The sequence below is a fragment of the Eriocheir sinensis genome, unplaced genomic scaffold (genome assembly GCF_024679095.1).
Source record: "Eriocheir sinensis breed Jianghai 21 unplaced genomic scaffold, ASM2467909v1 Scaffold434, whole genome shotgun sequence".
Lineage (NCBI taxonomy): Eukaryota > Metazoa > Arthropoda > Malacostraca > Decapoda > Varunidae > Eriocheir > Eriocheir sinensis.
In genome coordinates this window covers 242,501-270,000 of record NW_026111759.1, presented here as the reverse complement: position 1 = coordinate 270,000, position 27,500 = coordinate 242,501, and the positions used below count along the sequence as shown (strand labels likewise).

General features: G+C 57.0%; 4 protein-coding genes across 4 annotated transcripts in view; 1 reads left to right on the top strand and 3 right to left on the bottom strand.

Moving 5' to 3' along the window:
• The window catches only part of LOC126992290 (histone H4), a 2,953-nt gene extending 250 nt beyond the window's left edge, over positions 1-2,703 (bottom strand). The window contains exons 1-2 of the mRNA XM_050850946.1: positions 2,391-2,703; positions 1-587 (exon numbers count right to left, since the gene is read on the bottom strand). The exon at positions 1-587 is cut by the window's left edge and continues 250 nt beyond it. Coding sequence (XP_050706903.1) covers positions 1-271 — 271 coding nt within the window. The 5' untranslated portion in view covers positions 272-587; positions 2,391-2,703. The remainder of the gene's footprint in view (positions 588-2,390) is intronic.
• Positions 2,704-4,050: 1,347 nt separating this feature from the next.
• On the bottom strand, positions 4,051-19,548 carry LOC126992286 (uncharacterized). Its single transcript, XM_050850942.1, has 2 exons — positions 18,690-19,548; positions 4,051-4,887 (listed from the first exon to the last, which is right to left on the bottom strand). The coding sequence occupies exons 1-2, from the start codon at positions 19,439-19,441 to the stop codon at positions 4,110-4,112; spliced, it is 1,530 nt and encodes a 509-aa protein (XP_050706899.1). The 5' UTR covers positions 19,442-19,548; the 3' UTR covers positions 4,051-4,109.
• LOC126992289 (histone H2A-like) lies at positions 9,545-10,175 on the top strand. The gene has a single exon (XM_050850945.1). The coding sequence runs from the start codon at positions 9,604-9,606 to the stop codon at positions 9,973-9,975; it is 372 nt and encodes a 123-aa protein (XP_050706902.1). The 5' UTR covers positions 9,545-9,603; the 3' UTR covers positions 9,976-10,175.
• Positions 17,174-17,714, bottom strand: LOC126992295 (histone H4). The gene has a single exon (XM_050850955.1). The coding sequence runs from the start codon at positions 17,679-17,681 to the stop codon at positions 17,370-17,372; it is 312 nt and encodes a 103-aa protein (XP_050706912.1). The 5' UTR covers positions 17,682-17,714; the 3' UTR covers positions 17,174-17,369.
• Positions 19,549-27,500: the final 7,952 nt, after the last annotated feature.

The following is a 27,500-nucleotide window of genomic DNA, read 5'->3' as shown; positions in this document are numbered from 1 at the left end:
GGGCGTACACCACGTCCATGGCGGTGACGGTCTTGCGCTTGGCGTGCTCAGTGTAGGTGACGGCATCCCTGATGACGTTCTCCAGGAACACCTTGAGCACACCACGGGTCTCTTCGTAGATGAGCCCGGAGATGCGCTTCACACCGCCACGGCGCGCCAGACGACGGATGGCCGGCTTGGTGATGCCCTGGATGTTGTCCCGAAGAACCTTGCGGTGACGCTTGGCGCCTCCCTTTCCGAGTCCCTTGCCTCCCTTGCCGCGGCCAGTCATGGTTCAGGTGGGTAGCTCAACAGTGGAGTGAGTGTTTTTAGTTTAATAGTTTATTGGTAACCTTTACATAAGACATACAGAAAAAATAAACATGAAAAATTACAAAAATAATCAGTTACCAAAGCAGGCTCTAAACAAGCAGCCTGCCCGATGTACTGTACATATACTACACTTGGTACAAATCTATCAAAAATTACACGTGGGGGAAATGTCTTTTTAATCACAGGTCACCGGCGTAGTAGCTCGCGAGCTCCTCGTCGGTGAGGTCCCTGTCTGCATTCAGGAAGAGGTCTTCGTCCACGCCTCCGACGTCGACCTCGTCCTCCGAGACGTCTTCTTCCTCATACGTCGCCCACTCAACCTCCTGCTTATGATCGAAGTGGCGTGGGGGGTTACCCAGTGGGCGGGCCGTGCAGATGGAGGCAGGGAGCGGCTTCCCTTCACGGAGTGTCCTCCTCACTAAGGGGAGGGCTGTCTCGTGCGGGATCCTCTCGAACCTGGCCTCCTCCTCTTGCTCAGTGAGGTGCTCGTAGCGGATCAGAAGATCCACCAGCTCGCCCTCACTGAAGGTGTAGATCCGTGGGGTCTGGGTCGCCTGGCAGCTACTGGGGGCCTCGCGGGGTGCTGGCTCCTCCGTAGTCGTCGGCGCGGCCCTCGCCTCAGGTGTCTGGTCCCTGGCCCTCTTTTTCTTGTTGGCGGGTACCTCCGGGGACACTACTGGGGGTGTCACCTCGGCTGTCGCCTCTGCCGTCTCCGTCCTCGTCAGACGTGGTGGGTCCACCTCCATCTCCCTAGCGGGAGACTTTGGTGTCGGGACGCTCTGCTCCGTGGGTCCCGTCCTCCTCCTCCGTCTGCGGCGCCTCCTCTTCCGTCCTTCTCCGTGGGGTGTCGTCCTCTCCTCCGTGGCCGCGCTGCTGCCGGGTCCGCCGAAGACGTCGTCCTCCGCAGCTTGGCACCCGGGATTCTGCAGAGCCGAGCGGGGCACCTGCGGTTCCAGGCATGGTGCCCGGAACTGCAGTTCGGGCACACAGCCACCGGGCGCGCTACACCTTCCCGAAGGCGGCGAACGCAGTCCCTCGTAGCGTGGTCCCTGCTGCACACGCCGCACAGCTCCTCTGTCCTCGTACACTGCCGCTGCCTGTGGCCGAAGGCCTGGCACTTGAAACAGCGCACAGGCTCCGGCACGTAGCGGCGGCAGGTGAATCGTCCCCAGCATCTGAGGTCCAGCGAGGCGGGGACACGTCCCCGCAGCGTCAGCTGCACGCTCCGGGTGGGCAGGCGTCGTCCGTGGCCGGCGTTGTAGTGGCACCTCACAGCAGCTGCAACGCAGGGGTGCGCCAACACCGGGTCCAATGGGAGGTGGGTAGGGTACCCAAGCAGGATACCCTTCACCGCCGCCTCCTCCCTCTCCAGGGTAATGCCGCGGGTTCGTCCTGCAGCAATCTCGTCCAGGGTGGTGGCGTGGTCCCAGTCCCACGCACGGATGAGGAAGTCCCCCGCGCGGGAGACCTTCACCCGGAGTCGCAGCTTCCGCTCGTCCTCCATCCACCGAATGGCCTGGTAGTGGGTGCTGAAGTCCGAAGACACCAGCCTCCACTCCGGCAGGGGTCCGCTCGATCGGTCCTCCCCGCCGTCCTCGTGAAGCGTCCTCCTTCGGGCCCGCTTGCTCTGCACGCGGGTCCATCCGTCCCCGTCGTCAGGAGCAGACTCCGTGGGCCGCTTCCGTCTTGCCGCCATAGCAGAGGCGGGAGCTGTAAGCTCAACCGGGCCGTCTGCAGGGGCAAGTCAGGGAGAGCAGCAGTGAGGAGAGAGGGTCTTCACTCACTGCTGAGTGAGTGTTTGCTTTTGCTTTAACAGTTTATTGATAACTTTTACATAAGACAAAAATAAAAATAAACATGAAAATTACAAAAATAATCGGTTATCAAAGCAGGCTCTAAATAAACAGCCTGCCCGATGTACAGTACATAGGTTACACAGGATACAAATGTTCAAAAATACACAGGGGAAAATGTCATATTATTCACAGGTCACCGGCGTAGTAGCTTGCGAGCTCTTCGTCGGTGAGGTCCCTGTCTGCATTCAGGAAGAGGTCTTCGTCCACGCCTCCGACGTCGACCTCGTCCTCCGAGACGTCTTCTTCCTCATATGTCGCCCACTCAACCTCCTGCTTGTGGTCGAAGTGGCGTGGGGGGTTACCCAGTGGGCGGGCCGTGCAGATGGAGGCAGGGAGCGGCTTCCCTTCACGGAGTGTCCTCCTCACTAAGGGGAGGGCTGTCTCGTGCGGGATCCTCTCGAACCTGGCCTCCTCCTCTTGCTCAGTGAGGTGCTCGTAGCGGATCAGAAGATCCACCAGCTCGCCCTCACTGAAGGTGTAGATCCGTGGGGTCTGGGTCGCCTGGCAGCTACTGGGGGCCTCGCGGGGTGCTGGCTCCTCCGTAGTCGTCGGCGCGGCCCTCGCCTCAGGTGTCTGGTCCCTGGCCCTCTTTTTCTTGTTGGCGGGTACCTCCGGGGACACTACTGGGGGTGTCACCTCGGCTGTCGCCTCTGCCGTCTCCGTCCTCGTCAGACGTGGTGGGTCCACCTCCATCTCCCTAGCGGGAGACTTTGGTGTCGGGACGCTCTGCTCCGTGGGTCCCGTCCTCCTCCTCCGTCTGCGGCGCCTCCTCTTCCGTCCTTCTCCGTGGGGTGTCGTCCTCTCCTCCGTGGGCGGCTGCATAGGCCGCGCTGCTGCCGGGTCCGCCGAAGACGTCGTCCTCCGCAGCTTGGCACCCGGGATTCTGCAGAGCCGAGCGGGGCACCTGCGGTTCCAGGCATGGTGCCCGGAACTGCAGTTCGGGCACACAGCCACCGGGCGCGCTACACCTTCCCGAAGGCGGCGAACGCAGTCCCTCGTAGCGTGGTCCCTGCTGCACACGCCGCACAGCTCCTCTGTCCTCGTACACTGCCGCTGCTCAGGCCGAAGGCCTGGCACTTGAAACAGCGCACAGGCTCCGGCACGTAGCGGCGGCAGGTGAATCGTCCCCAGCATCTGAGGTCCAGCGAGGCGGGGACACGTCCCCGCAGCGTCAGCTGCACGCTCCGGGTGGGCAGGCGTCGTCCGTGGCCGGCGTTGTAGTGGCACCTCACAGCAGCTGCAACGCAGGGGTGCGCCAACACCGGGTCCAATGGGAGGTGGGTAGGGTACCCAAGCAGGATACCCTTCACCGCCGCCTCCTCCCTCTCCAGGGTAATGCCGCGGGTTCGTCCTGCAGCAATCTCGTCCAGGGTGGTGGCGTGGTCCCAGTCCCACGCACGGATGAGGAAGTCCCCCGCGCGGGAGACCTTCACCCGGAGTCGCAGCTTCCGCTCGTCCTCCATCCACCGAATGGCCTGGTAGTGGGTGCTGAAGTCCGAAGACACCAGCCTCCACTCCGGCAGGGGTCCGCTCGATCGGTCCTCCCCGCCGTCCTCGTGAAGCGTCCTCCTTCGGGCCCGCTTGCTCTGCACGCGGGTCCATCCGTCCCCGTCGTCAGGAGCAGACTCCGTGGGCCGCTTCCGTCTTGCCGCCATAGCAGAGGCGGGAGCTGTAAGCTCAACCGGGCCGTCTGCAGGGGCAAGTCAGGGAGAGCAGCAGTGAGGAGAGAGGGTCTTCACTCACTGCTGAGTGAGTGTTTGCTTTTGCTTTAACAGTTTATTGATAACTTTTACATAAGACAAAAATAAAAATAAACATGAAAATTACAAAAATAATCGGTTATCAAAGCAGGCTCTAAATAAACAGCCTGCCCGATGTACAGTACATAGGTTACACAAGATACAAATGTTCACAAATACACAGGGGAAAATGTCATATTATTCACAGGTCACCGGCGTAGTAGCTTGCGAGCTCTTCGTCGGTGAGGTCTCTGTCTGCATTCAGGAAGAGGTCTTCGTCCACGCCTCCGACGTCGACCTCGTCCTCCGAGACGTCTTCTTCCTCATACGTCGCCCACTCAACCTCCTGCTTATGATCGAAGTGGCGTGGGGGGTTACCCAGTGGGCGGGCCGTGCAGATGGAGTCAGGGAGCGGCTTCCCTTCACGGAGTGTCCTCCTCACTAAGGGGAGGGCTGTCTCGTGCGGGATCCTCTCGAACCTGGCCTCCTCCTCTTGCTCAGTGAGGTGCTCGTAGCGGATCAGAAGATCCACCAGCTCGCCCTCACTGAAGGTGTAGATCCGTGGGGTCTGGGTCGCCTGGCAGCTACTGGGGGCCTCGCGGGGTGCTGGCTCCTCCGTAGTCGTCGGCGCGTCCCTCGTCTCAGGTGTCTGGTCCCTGGTCCTCTTTTTCTTGTTGGCAGGTACCTCCGGGGACACTACTGGGGGTGTCACCTCGGCTGTCGCCGCTGCCGTCTCCGTCCTCGTCAGACGTGGTGGGTCCACCTCCATCTCCCTAGCGGGAGACTTTGGTGTCGGGACGCTCTGCTCCGTGGGTCCCGTCCTCCTCCTCCGTCTGCGGCGCCTCCTCTTCCGTCCTTCTCCGTGGGGTGTCGTCCTCTCCTCCGTGGGCGGCTGCATAGGCCGCGCTGCTGCCGGGTCCGCCGAAGACGTCGTCCTCCGCAGCTTGGCACCCGGGATTCTGCAGAGCCGAGCGGGGCACCTGCGGTTCCAGGCATGGTGCCCGGAACTGCAGTTTGGGCACACAGCCACCGGGCGCGCCACACCTTCCCGAAGGCGGCGAACGCAGTCCCTCGTGGCGTGGTCCCTGCTGCACACGCCGCACAGCTCCTCTGACCTCGTACACTGCCGCTGCCTGTGGCCGAAGGCCTGGCACTTGAAACAGCGCACAGGCTCCGGCACGTAGCGGCGGCAGGTGAATCGTCCCCAGCATCCGAGGTCCAGCGAGGCGGGGACACGTCCCCGCAGCGTCAGCTGCACGCTCCGGGTGGGCAGGCGTCGTCCGTGGCCGGCGTTGTAGTGGCACCTCACAGCAGCTGCAACGCAGGGGTGCGCCAACACCGGGTCCAATGGGAGGTGGGTAGGGTACCCAAGCAGGATACCCTTCACCGCCGCCTCCTTTTTCTCCAGGGTAATGCCGCGGGTTCGTCCTGCAGCAATCTCGTCCAGGGTGGTGGCGTGGTCCCAGTCCCACGCACGGATGAGGAAGTCCCCCGCGCGGGAGACCGTCACCCGGAGTCGCAGCTTCCGCTCGTCCTCCATCCACCGAATGGCCTGGTAGTGGGTGCTGAAGTCCGAAGACACCAGCCTCCACTCCGGCAGGGGTCCGCTCGATCGGTCCTCCCCGCCGTCCTCGTGAAGCGTCCTCCTTCGGGCCCGCTTGCTCTGCACGCGGGTCCATCCGTCCCCGTCGTCAGGAGCGGACTCCGTGGTTGCTTCCTTCTTGCCGCCATAGCAGAGGCGGGAGCTGAAAGCTCAACCGGGCCGTCTGCAGGGGCAAGTCAGGGAGAGCAGCAGTGAGGAGAGAGGGTCTGCACTCACTGCTGTTGGGTTGCCCCAGCGTTCGCTCTATATATGCAGAGCCCGAGGTTGCGGTGGTGGGTCCTTGGGCGATAGGCTGGCTCCTGCCGTCTACTTCCGGACGGCCCAGTGACGTTGGGTGAGCCTCCACACTGTACTAGGCTCTAGCATATGCAGACAGCTCCAAGAGACCCCTAAATTCCTCCAATAGGGCTAGATAGATGCACTGCCTGACGGGGGCGGGCAAGCGCGGGACTAGGAGGCGGCGCACGCGCAGGACGCAGACCACCGCTCCTCCCCCGGCCGCCAAAACTATAAAAACCAGAAACGGCTGCTGGCAGACTCAACTGTTCTGTTCGTCCGTAGCCATGGCCCGTACCAAGCAGACTGCCAGGAAATCCACCGGTGGCAAGGCGCCCCGCAAGCAGCTGGCCACCAAGGCCGCTCGCAAGTCGGCCCCGGCCACCGGAGGAGTCAAGAAGCCTCACCGCTACAGGCCCGGGACCGTGGCCCTCCGTGAGATCCGCCGCTACCAGAAGAGCACCGAGCTCCTCATCAGGAAGCTGCCCTTCCAGCGTCTGGTGCGCGAGATCGCCCAGGATTTCAAGACCGATCTCCGCTTCCAGTCCTCGGCCGTCATGGCTTTGCAGGAAGCCTCCGAGGCCTACCTCGTCGGTCTCTTCGAGGACACCAACCTCTGCGCCATCCACGCCAAGCGTGTCACCATCAAGCCAAAGGACATCCAGCTGGCCCGTCGCATTCGCGGCGAGCGTGCCTAAGCGGGCGTTGCCCGTCTGAGTACTACAATCTGCTCACACTATATCTAGGCCCTTTTCAGGGCCAAAGTCACTTTCCGGGAGAGAGTTTAGACAGACACTGGGGCGGGCAGGGGGGGAGGAGGATCACTGGCTTGTTGCCTTTCCCACATATCCTTCTGCTTCATAATCTCATATCAATTGATTGGGGGGGCTTTGATTTCTCTCTTAACTTATTTCAACTGGCGGGTGCACGAGTAGGGAATATGTGGGGACTACACGCAGGCAGGAAGACAGGAATTACCAGAACAAGTAAATAAATATAAACGGAGGGGCGGAATCACTAACTACTGATGACGGCTGCTATGTAGGCATATATCGCTCATCGTGATCCCCTGCAGCTGACAGCAAACGGCCGAGAGAAGCACTGGCGATTTCAAGCCTTGGTCGCGGTTTGGCGAGCACTGGCGGGACTCGGTCCGCTTATCGATGCCATGCATCCCTTGGTGGGTCAGCTCAGTGAGTGAGTGAGTAAGAGAGAGAGAGAGAGAGAGAGAGAGAGAGAGAGAGAGAGAGAGAGAGAGAGAGAGAGAGAGAGAGAGAGAGAGAGAGAGAGAGAGAGAGAGAGAGAGAGAGAGAGAGAGAGAGAGAGAGAGAGAGAGAGAGAGAGAGAGAGAGAGCGCGGGAGGGACTAACCGTCTTCGTTCTCTTTCGGGAAATAGTTTGTGGCTCCGATGGAGCCGGTTCTTTTCCAGTGCAAGCAAGTTGGTGGGTTGCTTATTTGGAGGAGGTGTACTTGGTGACGGCCTTGGTGCCTTCGGACACGGCGTGCTTGGCCAGCTCACCGGGCAGGAGGAGACGGACGGCCGTCTGGATCTCCCGACTGGTGATGGTGGAGCGCTTGTTGTAATGGGCCAGGCGAGAGGCCTCGGCGGCGATGCGCTCGAAGATGTCGTTCACGAAGGAGTTCATGATGGACATGGCCTTGGAGGAGACGCCGGTGTCGGGGTGGACCTGCTTGAGCACCTTGTAGATGTAGATGGAGTAGCTCTCCTTCCCCCTGCGCTTCTTCTTCTTGTCACCCTTGGCGATGGCCTTCTGGGCCTTGCCAGCCTTCTTGGCGGCCTTTCCTGATGCTTTGGGGGGCATGTCTGCTTCTTCGTTCCCAGACGGCGAGCGAATGTTGCCGGGCCGCCCCCGGATTCCCCCTTTATGGCGGCGCCGCTCCCTCGGGATCGCGGGGACGCGAGGCGGCGCGCGCTCCCATTGGCAGGCTCGCCCGGCCGTCCCCGCCCTCCGATCCTGCGCTGCACTTTATAGGGCGAAAAAGCCGCGAGCGGCAGGTTTGTGCTTCCCTCGGCCTCGTCGTTAACAGGGAAAAGACCAAGGCAATGCTGTTCCGGCAGAGGCGTCCCCCCGAGCCTCTCCTGCTTGGCGGCGAGCCGTTACCGTGGGTGTCTTCATATAAGTACCTTGGTATGACCGTTGACTCACGGCTGTCGTTTGTGCCTTACATCGCCTCTATCAGTGCGAGGATGAAGAGCCGCACCAACATCATGCGCGTCCTGGCACGGACGGAGGGCGGTGCGAGCGGCAGGGTGCTAAGGCGCTTTTATGTCCAGGCGGTGCGGTCCTGTGTAGACTATGGGTCGCCATGCCTCCTCACCGTTAGCACTGCTGCCCTCGAGCCGCTTGAGGTGGCCCAGAACGCGGCACTCCGCCAGATTCTGGGGGCCCCGCGCTGGACAAAATGCGTGTGCCTTAGAGCGGAGGCCCGATTGCCCTCCATCTCCACCAGGGTCAACCAGCTTTCCATCAACCACCTTATTAAGCTGCTCCGCCTGAGGGGGTCTGAGTCACTCCGTGACTCCGTGGGGCAGGCCCTCTTACAAGACCCACACCTTTTCCGACGGAGGTTGTGGGCGGCGGTAGCAGCCGCTAAGCTAAGGCCACATGCCCTGGCGCGTGCCTCCATCGCGACACCTGACGTGCCCCATCCGGAATATGTGGCTCCACCGCCTTGGGCTCTCCGGCCCTTCACCGCCACCATCAAGCCCCTGCCATCGAAAAAGGCCTTTTTGTCTGTGGAGAGGCTGGCACGGGAGGCCGCAGCAAGGGTGGAGGATGTTTCGCACCTTCGGGCTGCTCATTACTACACCGACGGCTCTGTCGACCACCACACAGGGGCCGTCGGTGCCGCGTTTGTCACGGCGGGGCACACAGAGCTAATTCGGGTGTCTGATGGCTCATCTTCGACACAGGCGGAGCTTGTTGCAATCAGCTGGGCCCTGAAACACGCTGAGGAGGAGGGCGTGGGGGCTGTCGTCCTCCACTGCGACTCGGTGCCGGCCATCCAGTCCCTCCTAGCCGAACCCGCTACCGACAACATCTCCCTCCTAACCAGCATCCACGCCCGGATGCAAGGAATGCAGAGGGAGGGGCGGGTCATTCGCTTCAACTGGGTGCCCAGCCATGCCGGAGTTCCAGGAAATGAGGCTGCGGACCGTGCTGCTGCGGAGGCCACCCTGCTCCCTGTGGTGAGGCACAGGCTATCACCCAGCGGCTCCCAAGTCAAACGGGGCGCAGCTATGCACGCCTCAGCAGAGAGAAGGAGGGAGCTGGAGGAGGCAGTGGCTGCGGGCTCGCCCTCAGCGCATTGGTATTCTGCAGCCACTGCCTTTGGTCAACGAGCAATACCGATGCCCCTCCCACGACGGACGGAGACCAGCCTCCACCGCCTGCGTCTTGGATACAAGTGTTTCTCTACACTTGATCCTGAAGATCCAGTACCAGTCGACTGCTCGCACTGTGGGGAGGAGGTTGTCCAACCACTCCTCCACTACCTCCTCGAGTGTGAATGCACTCAGCAATTCCTTCCCAACCCGGAGGGGTTGCCTGCCCCTAGCCTTATCGGGTACCTGAGTGACGACCAGCTGCTGCGCCTCGTTGAGGAGTGTGCCCCGCCCCGATAAAGAACTGTCTGTTCACCGCTTTCAGCTACAGGCCGTCTCTCAAGACAAAGGCCTGTTTCCCCCTTGTGGGGGATAAATCTTAAACAACAACAACAACAACGAGCGGCAGGTATTCGCTCTCCGAGCCCACAGCAGAAGCGCAAGTCCACGCCCCCACCACTCACTGTCGACATGTCTGGACGCGGCAAGGGAGGAAAGGTGAAGGGGAAGTCAAAGTCCCGCTCCAGCCGTGCCGGCCTGCAGTTCCCCGTGGGCAGGATCCACCGTCTCCTGAGGAAGGGCAACTACGCCGAGCGCGTGGGCGCCGGCGCCCCCGTGTACCTGGCGGCCGTCATGGAGTACCTGGCCGCCGAGGTGCTCGAGCTGGCCGGCAACGCGGCCCGCGACAACAAGAAGACCCGCATCATCCCCCGCCACCTGCAGCTGGCCATCCGCAACGACGAGGAGCTGAACAAGCTCCTCTCCGGCGTCACCATTGCCCAGGGAGGTGTGCTGCCTAACATCCAGGCGGTGCTCCTGCCCAAGAAGACCGAGAAGAAGTAATCGCCCTCGGCCTTTCAGGGACGACAACAGTACCGTTTAATCCGGCTCCCCTTGGGAGCCACACCCTTTTCCAAAAAGAGACTTCTGGACACACACCCTCAACTACATAGTGACATTCCTAGGTCAATTCCTGCTGATATTACTAGGAAGAAGACCCTCAGTCATGACAACAATTAACAACCCCCACGTCTGGCAGGCTTCCCACACTTAGTTTGTTTGTTTGTTTGTTTTCTTCACGGCAGGTAAGGGACTCCTCTGCTGACAACGACGATAACAACAACCCACAAGACATAACATAACAAATAAAAAAAACGCAAAACAGAGCCGGGAGGTAGGTCGTTGAGACGATGATGGCCGTCGTGCAGATCAGATGCGGCGCTGCCCCCGCCGAGATGAAGTAGGTAGGTAGGTAGGTAGGTAGGTAGGTAGTAGCTGGGTGGGCTCCGACCCGCTGTGGCCTGTGGAGTAGGTCCGGAATGAGTAAAATGAATCAGTCAGTCAGTCAGTCAGTCACTGACGTCATGTATGATCCCCTGCCTCACCCGAGAAAGCATGCATCGGTTTGTACCTTCACCTTCACCTTCACACGGTATAGTTTAACCCAACCTAAACATCCGGCCTCACACACAGGTGCTAGGTGGCGAGGTAGACCCTGAGGAGAAGAAGAAAACGTTTGGGAGGGTAAGCTAAACTAAGCGCAAAACCACCAGGGCCAGCCAGCACAGACACTGCGATACAGGAGTCTCACCTCGCGCTAGCTAATAAGAATTAGAATTAGAATAACACACACACACACACACACACACAAAAAAAAAAAACAAAAAAAAAAAAAAAAAAAAAAAGAGTTTAAGGAGAACCACGCACATAGCTCCGCCGTAGGTTCCCCTAGCGGACGGGGAACCCCACGAGTTGCTCTTCTGCTGTAACTAAAAGCCATTGCTAAGGAGTGATTTTTTTTTTCCTTGAGAAATATCTTTAGCATATTCTTTGGCCAGTATGTGGGTAGAGTTTATTACATTGTATGATTCTCTCTTGATTATATCTTTGAAGTCTTTTGCTACCATAAACCATACAGGAGCAGTATATTCACACCTAGGTGTTACGGGAGTTATGAATAGAGATCTTATATGATTTTTCTACTTCGGTAATCATTACACTTTTAACTCTGAACTTTTTTGACTTTTTTGAGGTAGATTCTTAGAATAAAAGCCTTAACAAGCAATTACTTCCCTCTATACCTCTCACATACAATAATGAAAATATATCTGTTCTGGTTGTAGGTATTAGAATATTTCAGTAACTATGAAAGAGTTGATAAAAGCGCTATTAGATTTCATTTTTCCTCCCATATGCACAGGATGTAAAAACAAACTTGTTCAAGGAGAATGATTTATTTGTACCATTTGCTTGAGTAACAGATAATCCTATTACCAATCGTTTTGTAGATACAGCTACTATTACCTATGGTCTTGCATTAAAAAAAAAAAAAAAAAACAATTGGGGAGGTATTAGGAGTTGAGTATGGCAATATTTTTGTATCAACATCCAGCTGTTTCAGTGATAGATGAAATAATACTTATTCCATTGCACAGGCAAATATTGCAGGAAAGACACTATAATCCAAGTGATTATTTTCGCTAAAGGACATTCAGAATCACTAAAAAGAGACAGTCATCTAACATATGTAAAAAGAAATCGCAATACTCCATCCCAAGCCAACCCCCCCAAAAAAAAGGAAAGCCAACACGCATTACAACCCTCAACAAACTAAGAACAAAACTCCCACAACAAAACTAACAAACAAGTTAGCTTGCAACAAACAAACGAGCTAGCTCCCTAATTAGCTTTTTTGCTAGTTAGCTAGCTAGTTAGTTAGTTAGTTAGTTAGTTAGTTAGTTAGTTTGTTTGTTTGTTTGTTTGTTTGTTTGTTTGTTTGTTTGTTTGTTTGCTAGTTAGCTTGTTATTTTGTTTGTTTGCTAGCTAGCAACCTTGTTTGTTTGTTTGTTTGTTTGTTTGTTTGTTTGCTAGCTAGCTTGTTTGCTTGCTTGCTAGTTTGTTTGTTTGTTTGTTTGTTTGTTTGTTTGTTTGCTAGCTAGCTTGTTTGCTTGCTTGCTAGCTAGCTAGTGAGTTTGTTTGTTTGTTTGTTTGTTTGTTTGTTTGTTTGTTTGCTTGTTAGTTAGTTAGTTAGTTAGTTAGTTTGTTTGTTTGTTTGTTTGTTTGTTTGTTTGTTTGCTAGCTAGCTTGTTTGCTTGCTTGCTAGCTAGCTAGTGAGTTTGTTTGTTTGTTTGTTTGTTTGTTTGTTTGTTAGTTTGTTTGTTTGTTTGCTAGCTAGCTTGTTTGCTTGTTAGCTAGTGAGTTTGTTTGTTTGTTTGTTTGTTTGTTTGCTAGCTAGCTTGTTTGATTGCTTGCTAGCTAGCTAGTGCGTTTGTTTGTTTGTTTGTTTGCTAGCTAGCTAGTTAGTTTGTCTTTTAGTTTGTTAGCTAGCTAGTTTTGTGTTTGTCTGTTAGCTAGCCCGTTAGATTTAATTGGCAGGCAGGCAGGCAGGCAGGCAGGCAGGCACACCTATTTACGTGCCGGCACACCTACTTTCATAGAAACGTATTTGCAGCTGTTGGGCATGTAGACGCTTGCCCAGGGTTCCGGCGGGCTACTCGGTGGCGGGGCTGGTTCAACGTATCTGAAAAAGCGGGTCCAGTAAGAGAGGGCGCAACGTCCCTCGTCTCAGGTGTCTGGTCCCTGGTCCTCTTTTTCTTGTTGGCAGGTACCTCCGGGGACACTACTGGGGGTGTCACCTCGGCTGTCGCCGCTGCCGTCTCCGTCCTCATCAGACGTGGTGGGTCCACCTCCATCTCCCTAGCGGGAGACTTTGGTGTCGGGACGCTCTGCTCCGTGGGTCCCGTCCTCCTCCTCCGTCTGCGGCGCCTCCTCTTTCGTCCTTCTCCGTGGGGTGTCGTCCTTTCCTCAGTGGGCGGCTGCATAGGCCGCGCTGCTGCCGGGTCCGCCGAAGACGTCGTCCTCCGCAGCTTAGCACCCGGGATTCTGCAGAGCCGAGCGGGGCACCTGCGGTTCCAGGCATGGTGCCCGGAACTGCAGTTCGGGCACACAGCCACCGGGCGCGCCACACCTTCGCGAAGACGGCGAACGCAGTCCCTCGTGGCGTGGTCCCTGCTGCACACGCCGCACAGCTCCTCCGTCCTGGTACACTGCCGCTGCTCAGGCCGAAGGCCTGGCACTTGTAACAGCGCACAGGCTCCGGCACATAGCGGCGGCAGGTAAAACGTCCCCAGCATCCGAGGTCCAGCGAGGCGGGGACACGTCCCCGCAGCGTCAGCTGCACGCTCCGGGTGGGCAGGCGTCGTCCGTGGCCGGCGTTGTAGTGGCACCTCACTGCAGCTGCAACGCAGGGGTGCGCCAACACCGGGTCCAGTGGGAGGTGGGTAGGGTACCCAAGCAGGATACCCTTCACCGCCGCCTCCTTTTTCTCCAGGGTAATGCCGCGGGTTCGTCCTGCAGCAATCTCGTCCAGGGTGGTGGCGTGGTCCCAGTCCCACGCACGGATGAGGAAGTCCCCCGCGCGGGAGACCGTCACCCGGAGTCGCAGCTTCCGCTCGTCCTCCATCCACCGAATGGCCTGGTAGTGGGTGCTGAAGTCCGAAGACACCAGCCTCCACTCCGGCAGGGGTCCGCTCGATCGGTCCTCCCCGCCGTCCTCGTGAAGCGTCCTCCTTCGGGCCCGCTTGCTCTGCACGCGGGTCCATCCGTCCCCGTCGTCAGGAGCAGACTGGGTTGCTTCCGTCTTGCCGCCATAGCAGAGGCGGGAGCTGTAAGCTCAACCGGGCCGTCTGCAGGGGCAAGTCAGGGAGAGCAGCAGTGAGGAGAGAGGGTCTGCACTCACTGCTGTCTGCGCCGGAACTGTGTTGGGTTGCCCCAGCGTTCGCTCTATATATGCAGAGCCCGAGGTTGCGGTGGTGGGTCCTTGGGCGATAGGCTGGCTCCTGCCGTCTACTTCCGGACGGCCCAGTGACGTTGGGTGAGCCTCCACACTGTACTAGGCTCTAGCATATGCAGACAGCTCCAAGAGACCCCTAAATTCCTCCAATAGGGCTAGATAGATGCACTGCCTGACGGGGGCGGGCAAGCGCGGGACTAGGAGGCGGCGCACGCGCAGGACGCAGACCACCGCTCCTCCCCCGGCCGCCAAAACTATAAAAACCAGAAACGGCTGCTGGCAGACTCAACTGTTCTGTTCGTCCGTAGCCATGGCCCGTACCAAGCAGACTGCCAGGAAATCCACCGGTGGCAAGGCGCCCCGCAAGCAGCTGACCACCAAGGCCGCTCGCAAGTCGGCCCCGGCCACCGGAGGAGTCAAGAAGCCTCACCGCTACAGGCCCGGGACCGTGGCCCTCCGTGAGATCCGCCGCTACCAGAAGAGCACCGAGCTCCTCATCAGGAAGCTGCCCTTCCAGCGTCTGGTGCGCGAGATCGCCCAGGATTTCAAGACCGATCTCCGCTTCCAGTCCTCGGCCGTCATGGCTCTGCAGGAAGCCTCCGAGGCCTACCTCGTCGGTCTCTTCGAGGACACCAACCTCTGCGCCATCCACGCCAAGCGTGTCACCATCATGCCAAAGGACATCCAGCTGGCCCGTCGCATTCGCGGCGAGCGTGCCTAAGCGGGCGTTGCCCGTCTGAGTACTACAATCTGCTCACACTATATCTAGGCCCTTTTCAGGGCCAAAGTCACTTTCCGGGAGAGAGTTTAGACAGACACTGGGGCGGGCAGGGGGGGAGGATCACTGGCTTGTTGCCTTTCCCACATATCCTTCTGCTTCATAATCTCATATCAATTGATTGGGGGGGCTTTGATTTCTCTCTTAACTTATTTCAACTGGCGGGTGCACGAGTAGGGAATATGTGGGGACTACACGCAGGCAGGAAGACAGGAATTACCAGAACAAGTAAATAAATATAAACGGAGGGGCGGAATCACTAACTACTGATGACGGCTGCTATGTAGGCATATATCGCTCATCGTGATCCCCTGCAGCTGACAGCAATCGACCGAGAGAAGCATTGGCGATTTCAAGCCTTGGTCGCGGTTTGGCGAGCACTGGCGGGACTCGGTCCGCTTATCGATGCCATGCATCCCTTGGTGGGTCAGCTCAGTGAGTGAGTGAGTGAGTGAGTAAGAGAGAGAGAGAGAGCGCGGGAGGGACTAACCGTCTTCGTTCTCTTTCGGGAAATAGTTTGTGGCTCCGACGGAGCCGGTTCTTTTCCAGTGCAAGCAAGTTGGTGGGTTGCTTATTTGGAGGAGGTGTACTTGGTGACGGCCTTGGTGCCTTCGGACACGGCGTGCTTGGCCAGCTCACCGGGCAGGAGGAGACGGACGGCCGTCTGGATCTCCCGACTGGTGATGGTGGAGCGCTTGTTGTAATGGGCCAGGCGAGAGGCCTCGGCGGCGATGCGCTCGAAGATGTCGTTCACGAAGGAGTTCATGATGGACATGGCCTTGGAGGAGACGCCGGTGTCGGGGTGGACCTGCTTGAGCACCTTGTAGATGTAGATGGAGTAGCTCTCCTTCCTCCTGCGCTTCTTCTTCTTGTCACCCTTGGCGATGGCCTTCTGGGCCTTGCCAGCCTTCTTGGCGGCCTTTCCTGATGCTTTGGGGGGCATGTCTGCTTCTTCGTTCCCAGACGGCGAGCGAATGTTGCCGGGCCGCCCCCGGATTCCCCCTTTATGGCGGCGCCGCTTCCTCGGGATCGCGGGGACGCGAGGCGGCGCGCGCTCCCATTGGCAGGCTCGCCCGGCCGTCCCCGCCCTCCGATCCTGCGCTGCACTATATAGGGCGAAAAAGCCGCGAGCGGCAGGTATTCGCTCTCCGAGCCCACAGCAGAAGCGCAAGTCCACGCCCCCACCACTCACTGTCGACATGTCTGGACGCGGCAAGGGAGGAAAGGTGAAGGGGAAGTCAAAGTCCCGCTCCAGCCGTGCCGGCCTGCAGTTCCCCGTGGGCAGGATCCACCGTCTCCTGAGGAAGGGCAACTACGCCGAGCGCGTGGGCGCCGGCGCCCCCGTGTACCTGGCGGCCGTCATGGAGTACCTGGCCGCCGAGGTGCTCGAGCTGGCCGGCAACGCGGCCCGCGACAACAAGAAGACCCGCATCATCCCCCGCCACCTGCAGCTGGCCATCCGCAACGACGAGGAGCTAGCTAGCTAGTTAGTTTGTCTTTTAGTTTGTTAGCTAGCTAGTTTTGTGTTTGTCTGTTAGCTAGCCCGTTCGATTTAATTGGCAGGCAGGCAGGCAGGCAGGCAGGCAGGCAGGCACACCTATTTACGTGCCGGCACACCTACTTTCATAGAAACGTATTTGCAGCTGTTGGGCATGTAGACGCTTGCCCAGGGTTCCGGCGGGCTACTCGGTGGCGGGGCTGGTTCAACGTATCTGAAAAAGCGGGTCCAGTAAGAGAGGGCGCAACGTTATGATGAGGACGACAACGAGAAACAAGAAGAAGAGGAAGAAGAAGAAGAAGAAGAAGAAGAAGAAGAAGAAGAAGAAGAAGAAGAAGAAGGAGGAGGAGGAGGAGGAGGGAGAGGGAGATTCCCACTTCCTCAGCCTTTCCCTTTCAAGTTCGCTCTGAGCCTGTCCCTCACCCTCTAACCCTACCCTTGCTTTCCTATACACTCCTGCACATTCCAAGAGACAATAGAAGGAGTGGATCAAGAAGGGGAGGCTTCTTTCTCTCTGTCTATATATTTGCCGTCTTTCTCATTATTGCTTTCTTTCTCTTTTTCTCCTCCTTTTTTTCTTTCTTAACCTTTCTATGTCATATTCTTCCTCTCTTTCTTTTCCTGTTCCCGTCCAGACGTCGCTTTGTTTTGTCTATATATTTTTCCAATATAGTTTTCTCTCTCTCTCTCTCTCTCTCTCTCTCTCTCTCTCTCTCTCTCTCTCTCTCTCTCTCTCTTTTCATAAATATCCTGTTACTGATTTTACAAAGAATTGACAGGGACAGGGGAAATTATGGCAAAATGATGTTTCTGTAAGAACTGAAACAAACAAATTGGAGCTTACTAGTGGCAAATGAGGTGGATGGGGAGCAGTGGGCGGAGGTGTGAACCATCATTAGGCAGGAGGGAGGGAGGGAGGGAGGGAGGAAACAAACTGGAGCTTACTAGTGTCAAATGAGGTGGATGGGGAGCAGTGGGCGGAGGTGTGAACCATCATTAGGCAGGGGGGAGGGAGGGAGGGAGGGAGGAAACAGAAAGAAAGAAAGAAAGAAAGAAAGAAAATATAACTCAAGTAAAAAGTGTGCTACTATTCTCTTAGTGAATAAGAATGTGGACCTCAAAGAGGTCCGGGGTGGGTGGGTTAGGTCGGGCTCGCTCAGGCAGCGGCATTAACCACCGAAGCCGTACAGGGTGCGGCCCTGGCGTTTGAGGGCGTACACCACGTCCATGGCGGTGACGGTCTTGCGCTTGGCGTGCTCAGTGTAGGTGACGGCATCCCTGATGACGTTCTCCAGGAACACCTTGAGCACACCACGGGTCTCTTCGTAGATGAGCCCGGAGATGCGCTTCACACCGCCACGGCGCGCCAGACGACGGATGGCCGGCTTGGTGATGCCCTGGATGTTGTCCCGAAGAACCTTGCGGTGACGCTTGGCGCCTCCCTTTCCGAGTCCCTTGCCTCCCTTGCCGCGGCCAGTCATGGTTCAGGTGGGTAGCTCAACAGTGGAGTGAGTGTTGGGTTGCCCGTTCAAGTTCAATAGTTTATTGGTAACCTTTACATAAGAATTACAGAAAAATAAACATGAAAAATTACAAAAATAATCAGCTACCAAAGCAGGCTCTAAACTAGCAGCCTGCCCGATGTACAGTACATACATTACATTTGATACAAAGTTCACAGAATTACACGTGGGGGGAGATGTCTTTTTATTCAATGGTCACCGGCGTAGTAGCTTTCAAGCTCCGCGTCGGTGAGGTCTCTGTCTTCGTTGAGGAAGAAGTCGTCGTCCACGTCTACGACGTCGACATCATCCTCCGAGACGGCATCCTCCTCGTATGTCGCCCACTCAACCTCCTGTTTGTGGTCGAAGTGACTTGGTAGGTTATCCAGTGGGCGGGCCGTGCGGATGGACTCAGGGAGCGGCTTCCCTTCACGGAGTGCCCTCCTCACTAAGGGGAGGGCTGTCTCGTGCGGGATCCTCTCGAACCTGGCCTCCTCCTCTTGCTCAGTGAGGTGCTCGTAGCGGATCAGAAGATCCACCAGCTCGCCCTCACTGAAGGTGTAGATCCGTGGGGTCTGGGTCGCCTGGCAGCTACTGGGGGCCTCGCGGGGTGCTGGCTCCTCCGTAGTCGTCGGCGCGTCCCTCGTCTCAGGTGTCTGGTCCCTGGTCCTCTTTTTCTTGTTGGCAGGTACCTCCGGGGACACTACTGGGGGTGTCACCTCGGCTGTCGCCGCTGCCGTCTCCGTCCTCATCAGACGTGGTGGGTCCACCTCCATCTCCCTAGCGGGAGACTTTGGTGTCGGGACGCTCTGCTCCGTGGGTCCCGTCCTCCTCCTCCGTCTGCGGCGCCTCCTCTTTCGTCCTTCTCCGTGGGGTGTCGTCCTTTCCTCAGTGGGCGGCTGCATAGGCCGCGCTGCTGCCGGGTCCGCCGAAGACGTCGTCCTCCGCAGCTTAGCACCCGGGATTCTGCAGAGCCGAGCGGGGCACCTGCGGTTCCAGGCATGGTGCCCGGAACTGCAGTTCGGGCACACAGCCACCGGGCGCGCCACACCTTCGCGAAGACGGCGAACGCAGTCCCTCGTGGCGTGGTCCCTGCTGCACACGCCGCACAGCTCCTCCGTCCTGGTACACTGCCGCTGCCTGTGGCCGAAGGCCTGGCACTTGTAACAGCGCACAGGCTCCGGCACATAGCGGCGGCAGGTAAAACGTCCCCAGCAACCGAGGTCCAGCGAGGCGGGGACACGTCCCCGCAGCGTCAGCTGCACGCTCCGGGTGGGCAGGCGTCGTCCGTGGCCGGCGTTGTAGTGGCACCTCACTGCTGCTGCAACGCAGGGGTGCGCCAACACCGGGTCCAGTGGGAGGTGGGTAGGGTACCCAAGCAGGATACCCTTCACCGCCGCCTCCTTTTTCTCCAGGGTAATGCCGCGGGTTCGTCCTGCAGCAATCTCGTCCAGGGTGGTGGCGTGGTCCCAGTCCCACGCACGGATGAGGAAGTCCCCCGCGCGGGAGACCGTCACCCGGAGTCGCAGCTTCCGCTCGTCCTCCATCCACCGAATGGCCTGGTAGTGGGTGCTGAAGTCCGAAGACACCAGCCTCCACTCCGGCAGGGGTCCGCTCGATCGGTCCTCCCCGCCGTCCTCGTGAAGCGTCCTCCTTCGGGCCCGCTTGCTCTGCACGCGGGTCCATCCGTCCCCGTCGTCAGGAGCAGACTCCGTGGGCCGCTTCCGTCTTGCCGCCATAGCAGAGGCGGGAGCTGAAAGCTCAACCGGGCCGTCTGCAGGGGCAAGTCAGGGAGAGCAGCAGTGAGGAGAGAGGGTCTGCACTCACTGCTGTCTGCGCCGGAACTGTGTTGGTTGGGTTGGTGGTGGTGGTGGTGGTGGGTTTTTGAGGGTTGTTAGCCCTCGCGGGCTATGTGCCATAGGCTGGCCCGCCTCTCTCTTGGATCTCTCTAAGCCACGGACGCGTCACGCCCAAAAACGCCAGCGCCGCACCCAACACGGCCCCAATGGCCAGCGCTCAGCGTACCATGAGCGACCGACAAAACCCCACTCCAGGTCCCAAGGATTGAAAGGTGTGAATAATTGAAATTAAGGAAGTCAGAGGGCGACAGTGGTTTGTACGTATATTTGGCAGAGTGGATGGTTTGAGAAGTACTCCGTATAGCGGAGGGACCTTTAGATGGGGTCCAGCCCTGATAGTCGGAGGGAGGCGAGCGGAACGGAGGGGATTCGATGAGGGTGAAAGGTGGCACAGTAAGATAACAGGAGGAAGAGACCTTTGTACAGCAAAGGGATCATTTGTTTAAAGTGGGTCATTCGAACCACGCAAGTAAAGTGGGAGGCAGTAGAAACAGACCTTTTTGGTGGGGTCCAGCCACAGGTGGTGAGCGGAACGGAGGGGATTGCATGAGACCGAAAGATTGAACAGTAAGTGACAGTTGGAAGAGTCCTTTGTATAGCAAAGGGATCATTTGTTTAAAGTGGGTCATTCGAACCACGCAAGTATAGTCGAAGGTGTTGGAGAGAAAAAAAAAAAAAAAAAAAAAAAATAATAATAATAATAATAATAATAATAATAATAATAATAATCATAATAATAATAATAAAAAAAAATAGATAAATAGATAAAAAAAAAAAATAAATAAAAAATAAAAAAAATAAAAAAAAATAAAAAAAATAAATAAATAAATAAATAAATAAAAAAAATAAATAAATAAATAAATAAATAAATAAAAAAAAAAATAAAAAATAAAAAATAGTAATAATAATAATAATGATAATAATAATAATAAAAAAAATTAAATAAATAAAAAATCTAATAAAATTAAATAAATACATAAATAAATAAGTAAATAATAAAATAAAATCTAAATAACTAAATAAATAACTAAATAAAAATAAATAAGTAAATAAATAGATAGGTAAAAATAAAAATAACTAACTAACTAAATAAATAAATAGAAATAAAAATAAATGATAAAATAAATAATAATAATGATAATAATAATAATAATAATAATAATAATAATAATAATAATAATAATTATACTTCATAAAAAAAATAAAAAAAAAAAAAAGAAGTCATACTGTCTCGTCGTTTACCGTGGAGGCTCTCTCTGTCTGAGGAACCTCGTGAGTGTCCCGAGGTCGTCCGTCAGGTACCGTACCATCCTTGCTGCAGCTGTTCTTCTCTCTCCGCAAGGGGTGTAACCCCTCCTGGCCGCCATCGTCCTTAGCGGGCCTGTCTGCGCACAGTCCAGGAGGTAGTGGACGAGGGGGTCGTCCGCATCCTCCAGGCAGTGCAGACACAACTCGCCCTCGTAGTCCGCTATGAGGGAGCGAACGGTCGGGTAGCCGAGTCGCAGTCTGTGGATCATTACCCTATCCCTCCTTGCTAAGGAGGAGGGGAGGGGAACGGTCTCGTAGCCGGTGGCGTTGGCGTACCAATGAAGGGACGCTGAGGTTGCCTCAGCTTCCTTCACTGCGCGAGCGCGCGCCTTCCTGTGGTCCTCTTCGCTGTGCGTTTTAGCTGTTGTAAGCTAACAGGGACCTCGATCGCGATCCGGTCCTGGTCCAGCGCCTGCTTGGCTGCTGCATCCGCCGCCTCGTTGCCCGGGACACCCACGTGACTGGGTATCCAGGCGAACGTCACGGCTCGCTCGTCGCGTCGCAGGCGTGCCAGAGTGTCTAGTGTCATAGTCACCAGTCTGATGTTGTCACGTACCCTGTCTCGTCTGAGCGTCTGAAGTGCTGTCATCGAGTCAGTGTAAACGTTGATGTCCTTGTTGTCGGTGCGTAGGGCGTGCTGGAGCGCTGTCAGGAGTGCCACTAGCTCTGCCTGAAGGGTAGAGCAGTGGTCGCCGGTCCGCCAACCGTGCGTCTCCTCGCCGCTCACGAAGGCCGCCGCTGTTCTGCCTCTCTCTCGGTCAACGGATCCGTCCGTGTAGTATACACTTGCCCCATCCGAAGATGTGCGGGCAAGGGTTCCTCTTGCGTGGGCGAGTAAGGTCTCGCGTGAGCACTGCTGCTTGCAGAAAGGCAGGGGTTCCATGTGGAAGCGAGCCACATCCGCAGCCCATGGCGGCGGGTCAACGTAGCCCTCTGCCTTCTCATCCGGTCCTCTTCCTGCCAGGTCCACGTCCGGGAGTGAGAGTCGGGTCGCTCTCGCTATCCCTCGTGCCCACGTCCTGTCGGTGAAAAGCCTGGCATCCTGTGCTAGAGAGGTTAGTAACCTCCGTCTCGCAGGGGTGTCGGACAGTCTGACGACTGTTTTGGCTGCCCACGCGGCTGCCACCTGTTCGATCCGGAGCATCAGGGGGGGGAGCTCAGCCTCTGCTCGCAGAGCCTCTAGCTTCGTCCACCTGGGCGCTCCGAGGATATGCCGCAGCGCGTCGTTCTGGCACCTCTCGAGAGAAGTCGCGACGCTGTCTGAGAGGGACACCATCGCCACCGCCGCGTAGTCCGCAAGGGAACGGACGGCCTGTACGTAATACAGTTTAAGGACTCGGTGCGTCGCCCCCGCTCTCGTGGTCGTCATCCTCCGCATCACGGTGAGCCGGCACTTCATCCTACTCTTCAGGTACTCAGCCTCCTTCGAGAAGGTGAGCCTGTGGTCGATCCACACTCCAAGGTACTGGTACGCTGTGCACCACTCGAGTCGTACACCCTGTATCCTCAGGCTCTGCTCAGGCGTCGGGCCGAGGACCGACATCGCCCTCGACCTAGGTCTCTGCAGGCAGCGGTGACTGAGTCGAGGGCCTTCTGTGCCCATGAGAGCCTGTTGCCTCTACCTACGGCGACTAACGCGAGGTCGTCGGCGTAGCTGAGAAGGGTGACGTTGCGTCCTAGCGGAAGCCTAGCAAGGGCTTCCATGAGGGCGTTGAAAAGCGTTGGGCTGAGGACGCCCCCTTGCGGGGTGCCGTTCTCGAAGCCCTGCTCGCTGGAGACGTGGCCCTGGAACCTTACCTTTGCTGAGCGGTCGCGAAGGTAGTCGTGTGCCCAACTGAGGAGCCGCCCTGACACACCTTTTGCCGCAAGAGCATCAGCAATGGCAGTGGGCGAGGCCAGCTCGAAGGCCTTCTCTAGGTCGAGGAAGACCACAACAGCCGGCTGGTTGTTGATCGTGGACAGAAGGGAGGCCATGCTGTCAGCAGCACTCTTCCCCTCTGTGAACCCGTACACGTTGTGATGGGGCGGGCCCATTTGCCACTGTAGGCGAGTCAGTACCATTCTCTCGGCTGTCTTGGCAGCACAGCTGATGAGAGAGATGGGCCGTGTCTTGCCTGGGTCCTTGGGTTTCGGTACCGGGTGGACGAGTGCCGCCTTCCAACGGACTGGAAGGCGACCCGCCTCCCAGGAGGCGTTGATGAGGGCCAGAAGGGCGCTCTCACCAGCCGACCCCATGTTGCGTAACATGGAGTAGGTAATACCATCCTCGCCGGGCGCGGTGTCTCTGCTTCTCTTCTCTGCTCTCTTCAGTTCTTCTCTCGTAAAGAGTGGGTCGGTGACTGCAGGCCGGGCCTCCGCACGCCGGATGCGGGCCAGCCTGCCTTGTAGTAGCTCCTGCTGCCTTCGTCGCACTTCTTGGGGGAGGTTGCCTGCGGATGCGCGGTCCGCGTACGAACGGATGAGCCTGTTGGCTTCTTCCTTCGGGGTGGGATGTGCGGCAGGCCTGGAATCTCCCTCCGTTGCCCGCCGGAGGCATGACCAGAGCTTTCCGAGGCTGGTGCGCGAGCCGAAGCTCTCACACCAGCTCAGCCACTTGGTCTCCCTCTCCTCCCTGGCAACCTGTCGGGCGTGATCCACTGCTTCGCGAAGTAGCTGTAGATTTTCCTGCGTGCGGTCCCTGCGAAAGCGCTTGCGGCTGGTGTTGACTCGATGGTTCATCTCCTTGACTCGGGGGCTGCGGAACCATCCGTTCTTGGTAGGCGGTCTACGACCAACTGCCTTCGGGATGGCTCTGTCGGCGGCGTCGGTCAAAGCTGCAGCAAGGTCTCGGTCGAAGCGGTCAATGTCATCAGGCTGGCTGTAGTGAAGCCACCACTTAGCCACCTCTCTACGAAAGGTGGCCCAGTTGGCCCTGTCCAGCCGCCACCTGCTCGGCCCGGCCTCCCTCGGCGGGAGGGGGACATCGAGCGTCGTCAGAATCGCAAAATGGTCGCTCGTCAAGGTCGGGTGTAGTCGCCAGTCTGCTCCGTCGGCCAACGCGGAAGAAACTAACGTGAGGTCCAGGGCGTTGCCCTGGACGTGTGTCGGCTCACCTGTGTTTAGCAGCACGGCGCCCTCAAGATCCTGGAGCAGCGTTGCCAGATGCTGCCCTGCAGCGTTGGCGTTGCTCCTGGAACCCAGCACCTCGTGGTGGGCGTTGAAATCGCCTCCAACAAGGACGCTGGCCTCTCCGGCAAGAGTGAGGAGCTCAGTGAGGTCAAGCTCACGTCTCGGCTTGCTGTATACATTGTAGACTATGACCTCCGTCCCGTTAAGGAGGAGGGTGACGGCAGGTCTCGACACCCTCGCCGCAGTCTATGGGGCGTTCGACCACCCTATGGGGGATGGAGTTGCTGACCAAGATCAGGCAACCTCTACCCCCAGTCTCGTCCCTGATCGGGAGATGGTGGGCCGTGTATCCGGGAAAGCGGAGGTGGCAATCCCCCCTAACCAGCGTTTCCTGTAGGAGGCAAACACTTACTTCATCCTCGATGAGAGCGGCCTGGAGCAGAGTCTTGTTGGCGCGGAGTCCTCGGATGTTCCACTGTAAGAACCTCAGGCCTGGGCGGCCCGGAGGTCCTCCAGCATTGGGTTCTCCTCGTCCACGGAGTTCGTCGTCGGTCGCGTCTTCCTCGGCGTCCCTGGCGTCAAGGTCAGTAGGTCGGTCTCTGCTCTCTTCAGGACAGCGTCCGTCGCCGAGGTGCGATGGGCGCCCAGGGCGGGTAGCAGGTCGCAGTGCATTCTTGCCATCACTGCTTGCAGGCGCACCATCAGGTCGTGCAGGTCGAAGGTCGGAGCGGTGGGGCGATAGGTGACGGTCGCTTTCCTGGTGGAGTCTGGGCTGATCCAAAACGTCTTCAGCAACCCAGCGTCTAGACGGCCGGGCGCGCTCATCCTCCTCGAACGGCTGAGTGGCGGGGCGGCCTCCGTCCCGGACGACGCACGCGTCTCCGCTCCGGCTGAGCTGAGGTGCTCCGTCTCTGTGGGCGTGCGCCGCTCCACTGGGGCGGGAGTGGGTCCCTCCGCCGTGGTTGCTGGTCGTCTCTTCTTCTTGTTGCGGTTCCTCCTGCGGCGGGGTGCGCTCCCTGGCCGCAGTGGCTGCTGAGCGGGTAGCGGCGGATAGTCTTCCTCCGTCGGGGGCGGGGGCCGTGGTGGCGCCGTCATCTCCGTCTGGCCGTGGCCTCGCGGCTGGGGCACCGGTCCCCTCTCCGTGGTTGGAAGTCGCCGCCTCCGCTCCGCGCACCTCCGCGACCACGCTGGGTGGCTCCCGCCGCAGTTGCAGCATCTTGGCGGAGGCCGGCTGGCCTCCTCCCGTCTGGCTCCGATACACACGATGGAGTCGTGGCTGCCCGCACACACCGCGCAGGTTAGCCGCGACCCGCGGCAGAGCCTGGCCACGTGGCCAAACTTCTGGCACTTGAAGCACCGCGTCGGCTCCTCTACGAAAGGCCGTACGCGGTACCTGCCGAGCCAGCCGAGTGACAAGTCCTTGGGAAGCGATTCCCGGTCCATGACCAGTTCCACGTTCCTCGTGGGTAGTCTCCGTCCTTCTCTCACGACATGGCAACGCCTGACGTGAGTCACTCCGCTGTCTGTTAGTTTCCTGATGTCCTCGGCATCGTACTCGAGGGGGTACCCCACAAGCACCCCCTTCACTCTCCTCGGTGCTTGATCCAGCCTCTGGAGGACAATGCCTCGAGGGCGACGAGCTACTACCTCCTCGAGAAACTCGGCCGCGGCCGCGTCCCTCGGAGTCAGGAGGAATGGCGTCGGGGTCTGGAGGTGCACAGCCGGCGCCGGGCGGCGCAGTGTCTCCAGGTGCCGCACCGCGAGGTAATCGCTGGTGCAGTCTCCCCTGTGCACTAGGCGGTACCGGGGGGGCCCCTCCGTGGGTCTCCTCCGATCCGCTTCCCGGGGGGCAGGAGCGACCTCCACGGCTCGTGTCTGCTGCCTCTTCCTCTGCTGGACGGTCTTCCTCTTCTCCTGCATCACGAACTCGGGGTCGGCGCTGGTAGACGATTGGTCTGGCTCTTGGTCCGAGGACTCCGGGTCCGAGAGCAGCGGTAGGTCGTCGTTCTCCAGGAACCGCTTCCTGGGTGGCTTGTGGTCCTCTGGGGACCGGTCGGCCTTCCTCTTGGGCGTGTCCAAGGAGACGGCCTCTAGGGGGGCGACGGCAGACATGTCTGTCAGACAGTGTCTGTCATCCACTACACTTTCACTGAAACACGCACCTAACAGTGCACGAGCACTCGAAGCCACACACTGCAACAAACACTGCACTCAAGAGTCGCCTGAGTCTGAGACGCAGGCGAGCTGACGCACTGTACACAACACTACACTTTTCACTGAAACACGCACCTAACAGTGCACGAGCACTCGAAGCCACACACTGCAACAAACACTGCACTCAAGAGTCGCCTGAGTCTGAGACGCAGGCGAGCTGACGCACTGTACACAACACTGGGAGCGCGCTACACAGAGCACAACACGCTCAACTCTTTGCCCACACCCTGTGAATGGGCACGGCAAGAGAGCACACTACACAAGCGGCGCCTGATCCGGAGTCACAGGCTTGCTACCGCAACGTACACAACACCCGTGCGCAGAGCGCAACACTCAACTCGGTGCCCTGCAAGAGAGCACCGCGGAGAAACGCAAAACACTCGAAAACACTAATCACTAATCACTAATCACAAGCACTTCCCCTAGCGGACGGGGAACCCCACGAGTTGCTCTTCTGCTGTAACTAAAAGCCATTGCTAAGGAGTGATTTTTTTTTTTCCTTGAGAAATATCTTTAGCATATTCTTTGGCCAGTATGTGGGTAGAGTTTATTACATTGTATGATTCTCTCTTGATTATATCTTTGAAGTCTTTTGCTAGCATAAACCATACAGGAGCAGTATATTCACACCTAGGTGTTACGGGAGTTATGAATAGAGATCTTATATGATTTCTCTACTTCGGTAATCATTACACTTTTAACTCTGAACTTTTTACACTTTTTTGAGGTAGATTCTTAGAATAAAAGCCTTAACAAGCAATTACTTCCCTCTATACCTCTCACATACAATAATGAAAATATATCTGTTCTGGTTGTAGGTATTAGAATATTTCAGTAACTATGAAAGAGTTGATAAAAGCGCTATTAGATTTCATTTTTCCTCCCATATGCACAGGATGTAAAAACAAACTTGTTCAAGGAGAATTATTTATTTGTACCATTTGCCTGAGTAACAGATAATCCTATTACCAATCGTTTTGTAGATACAGCTACTATTACCTATGGTCTTGCATTAAAAAAAAAAAAAAAAAAAACAATTGGGGAGGTATTAGGAGTTGAGTATGGCAATATTTTTGTATTAACATCCAGCTATTTCAGTGATAGATGAAATAATACTTATTCCATTGCACAGGCAAATATTGCAGGAAAGACACTATAATCCAAGTGATTATTTTCGCTAAAGGACTTTCAGAATCACTAAAAAGAGACAGTCATCTAACATATGTAAAAAGAAATCGCAATACTCCATCCCAAGCAAACCCCCCCCCCAAAAAAAGGAAAGCCAACACGCATTACAAACCTCAACAAA

Bases quoted from the DNA above. Each gene is read 5' to 3' on its own strand.
- LOC126992289 (XM_050850945.1), top strand. From the start codon at position 9,604: ATGTCTGGACGCGGCAAGGGAGGAAAGGTGAAGGGGAAGTCAAAGTCC.
- LOC126992295 (XM_050850955.1), bottom strand. From the start codon at position 17,681: ATGACTGGCCGCGGCAAGGGAGGCAAGGGACTCGGAAAGGGAGGCGCC.
- LOC126992286 (XM_050850942.1), bottom strand. From the start codon at position 19,441: ATGGCGGCAAGACGGAAGCGGCCCACGGAGTCTGCTCCTGACGACGGG. The intron at 4,888-18,689 runs GTGCCCCGCTCG...CTGGAACCGCAG, and splicing joins CACCATGCCTGGAACCGCAG to GTGCCCCGCTCGGCTCTGCA.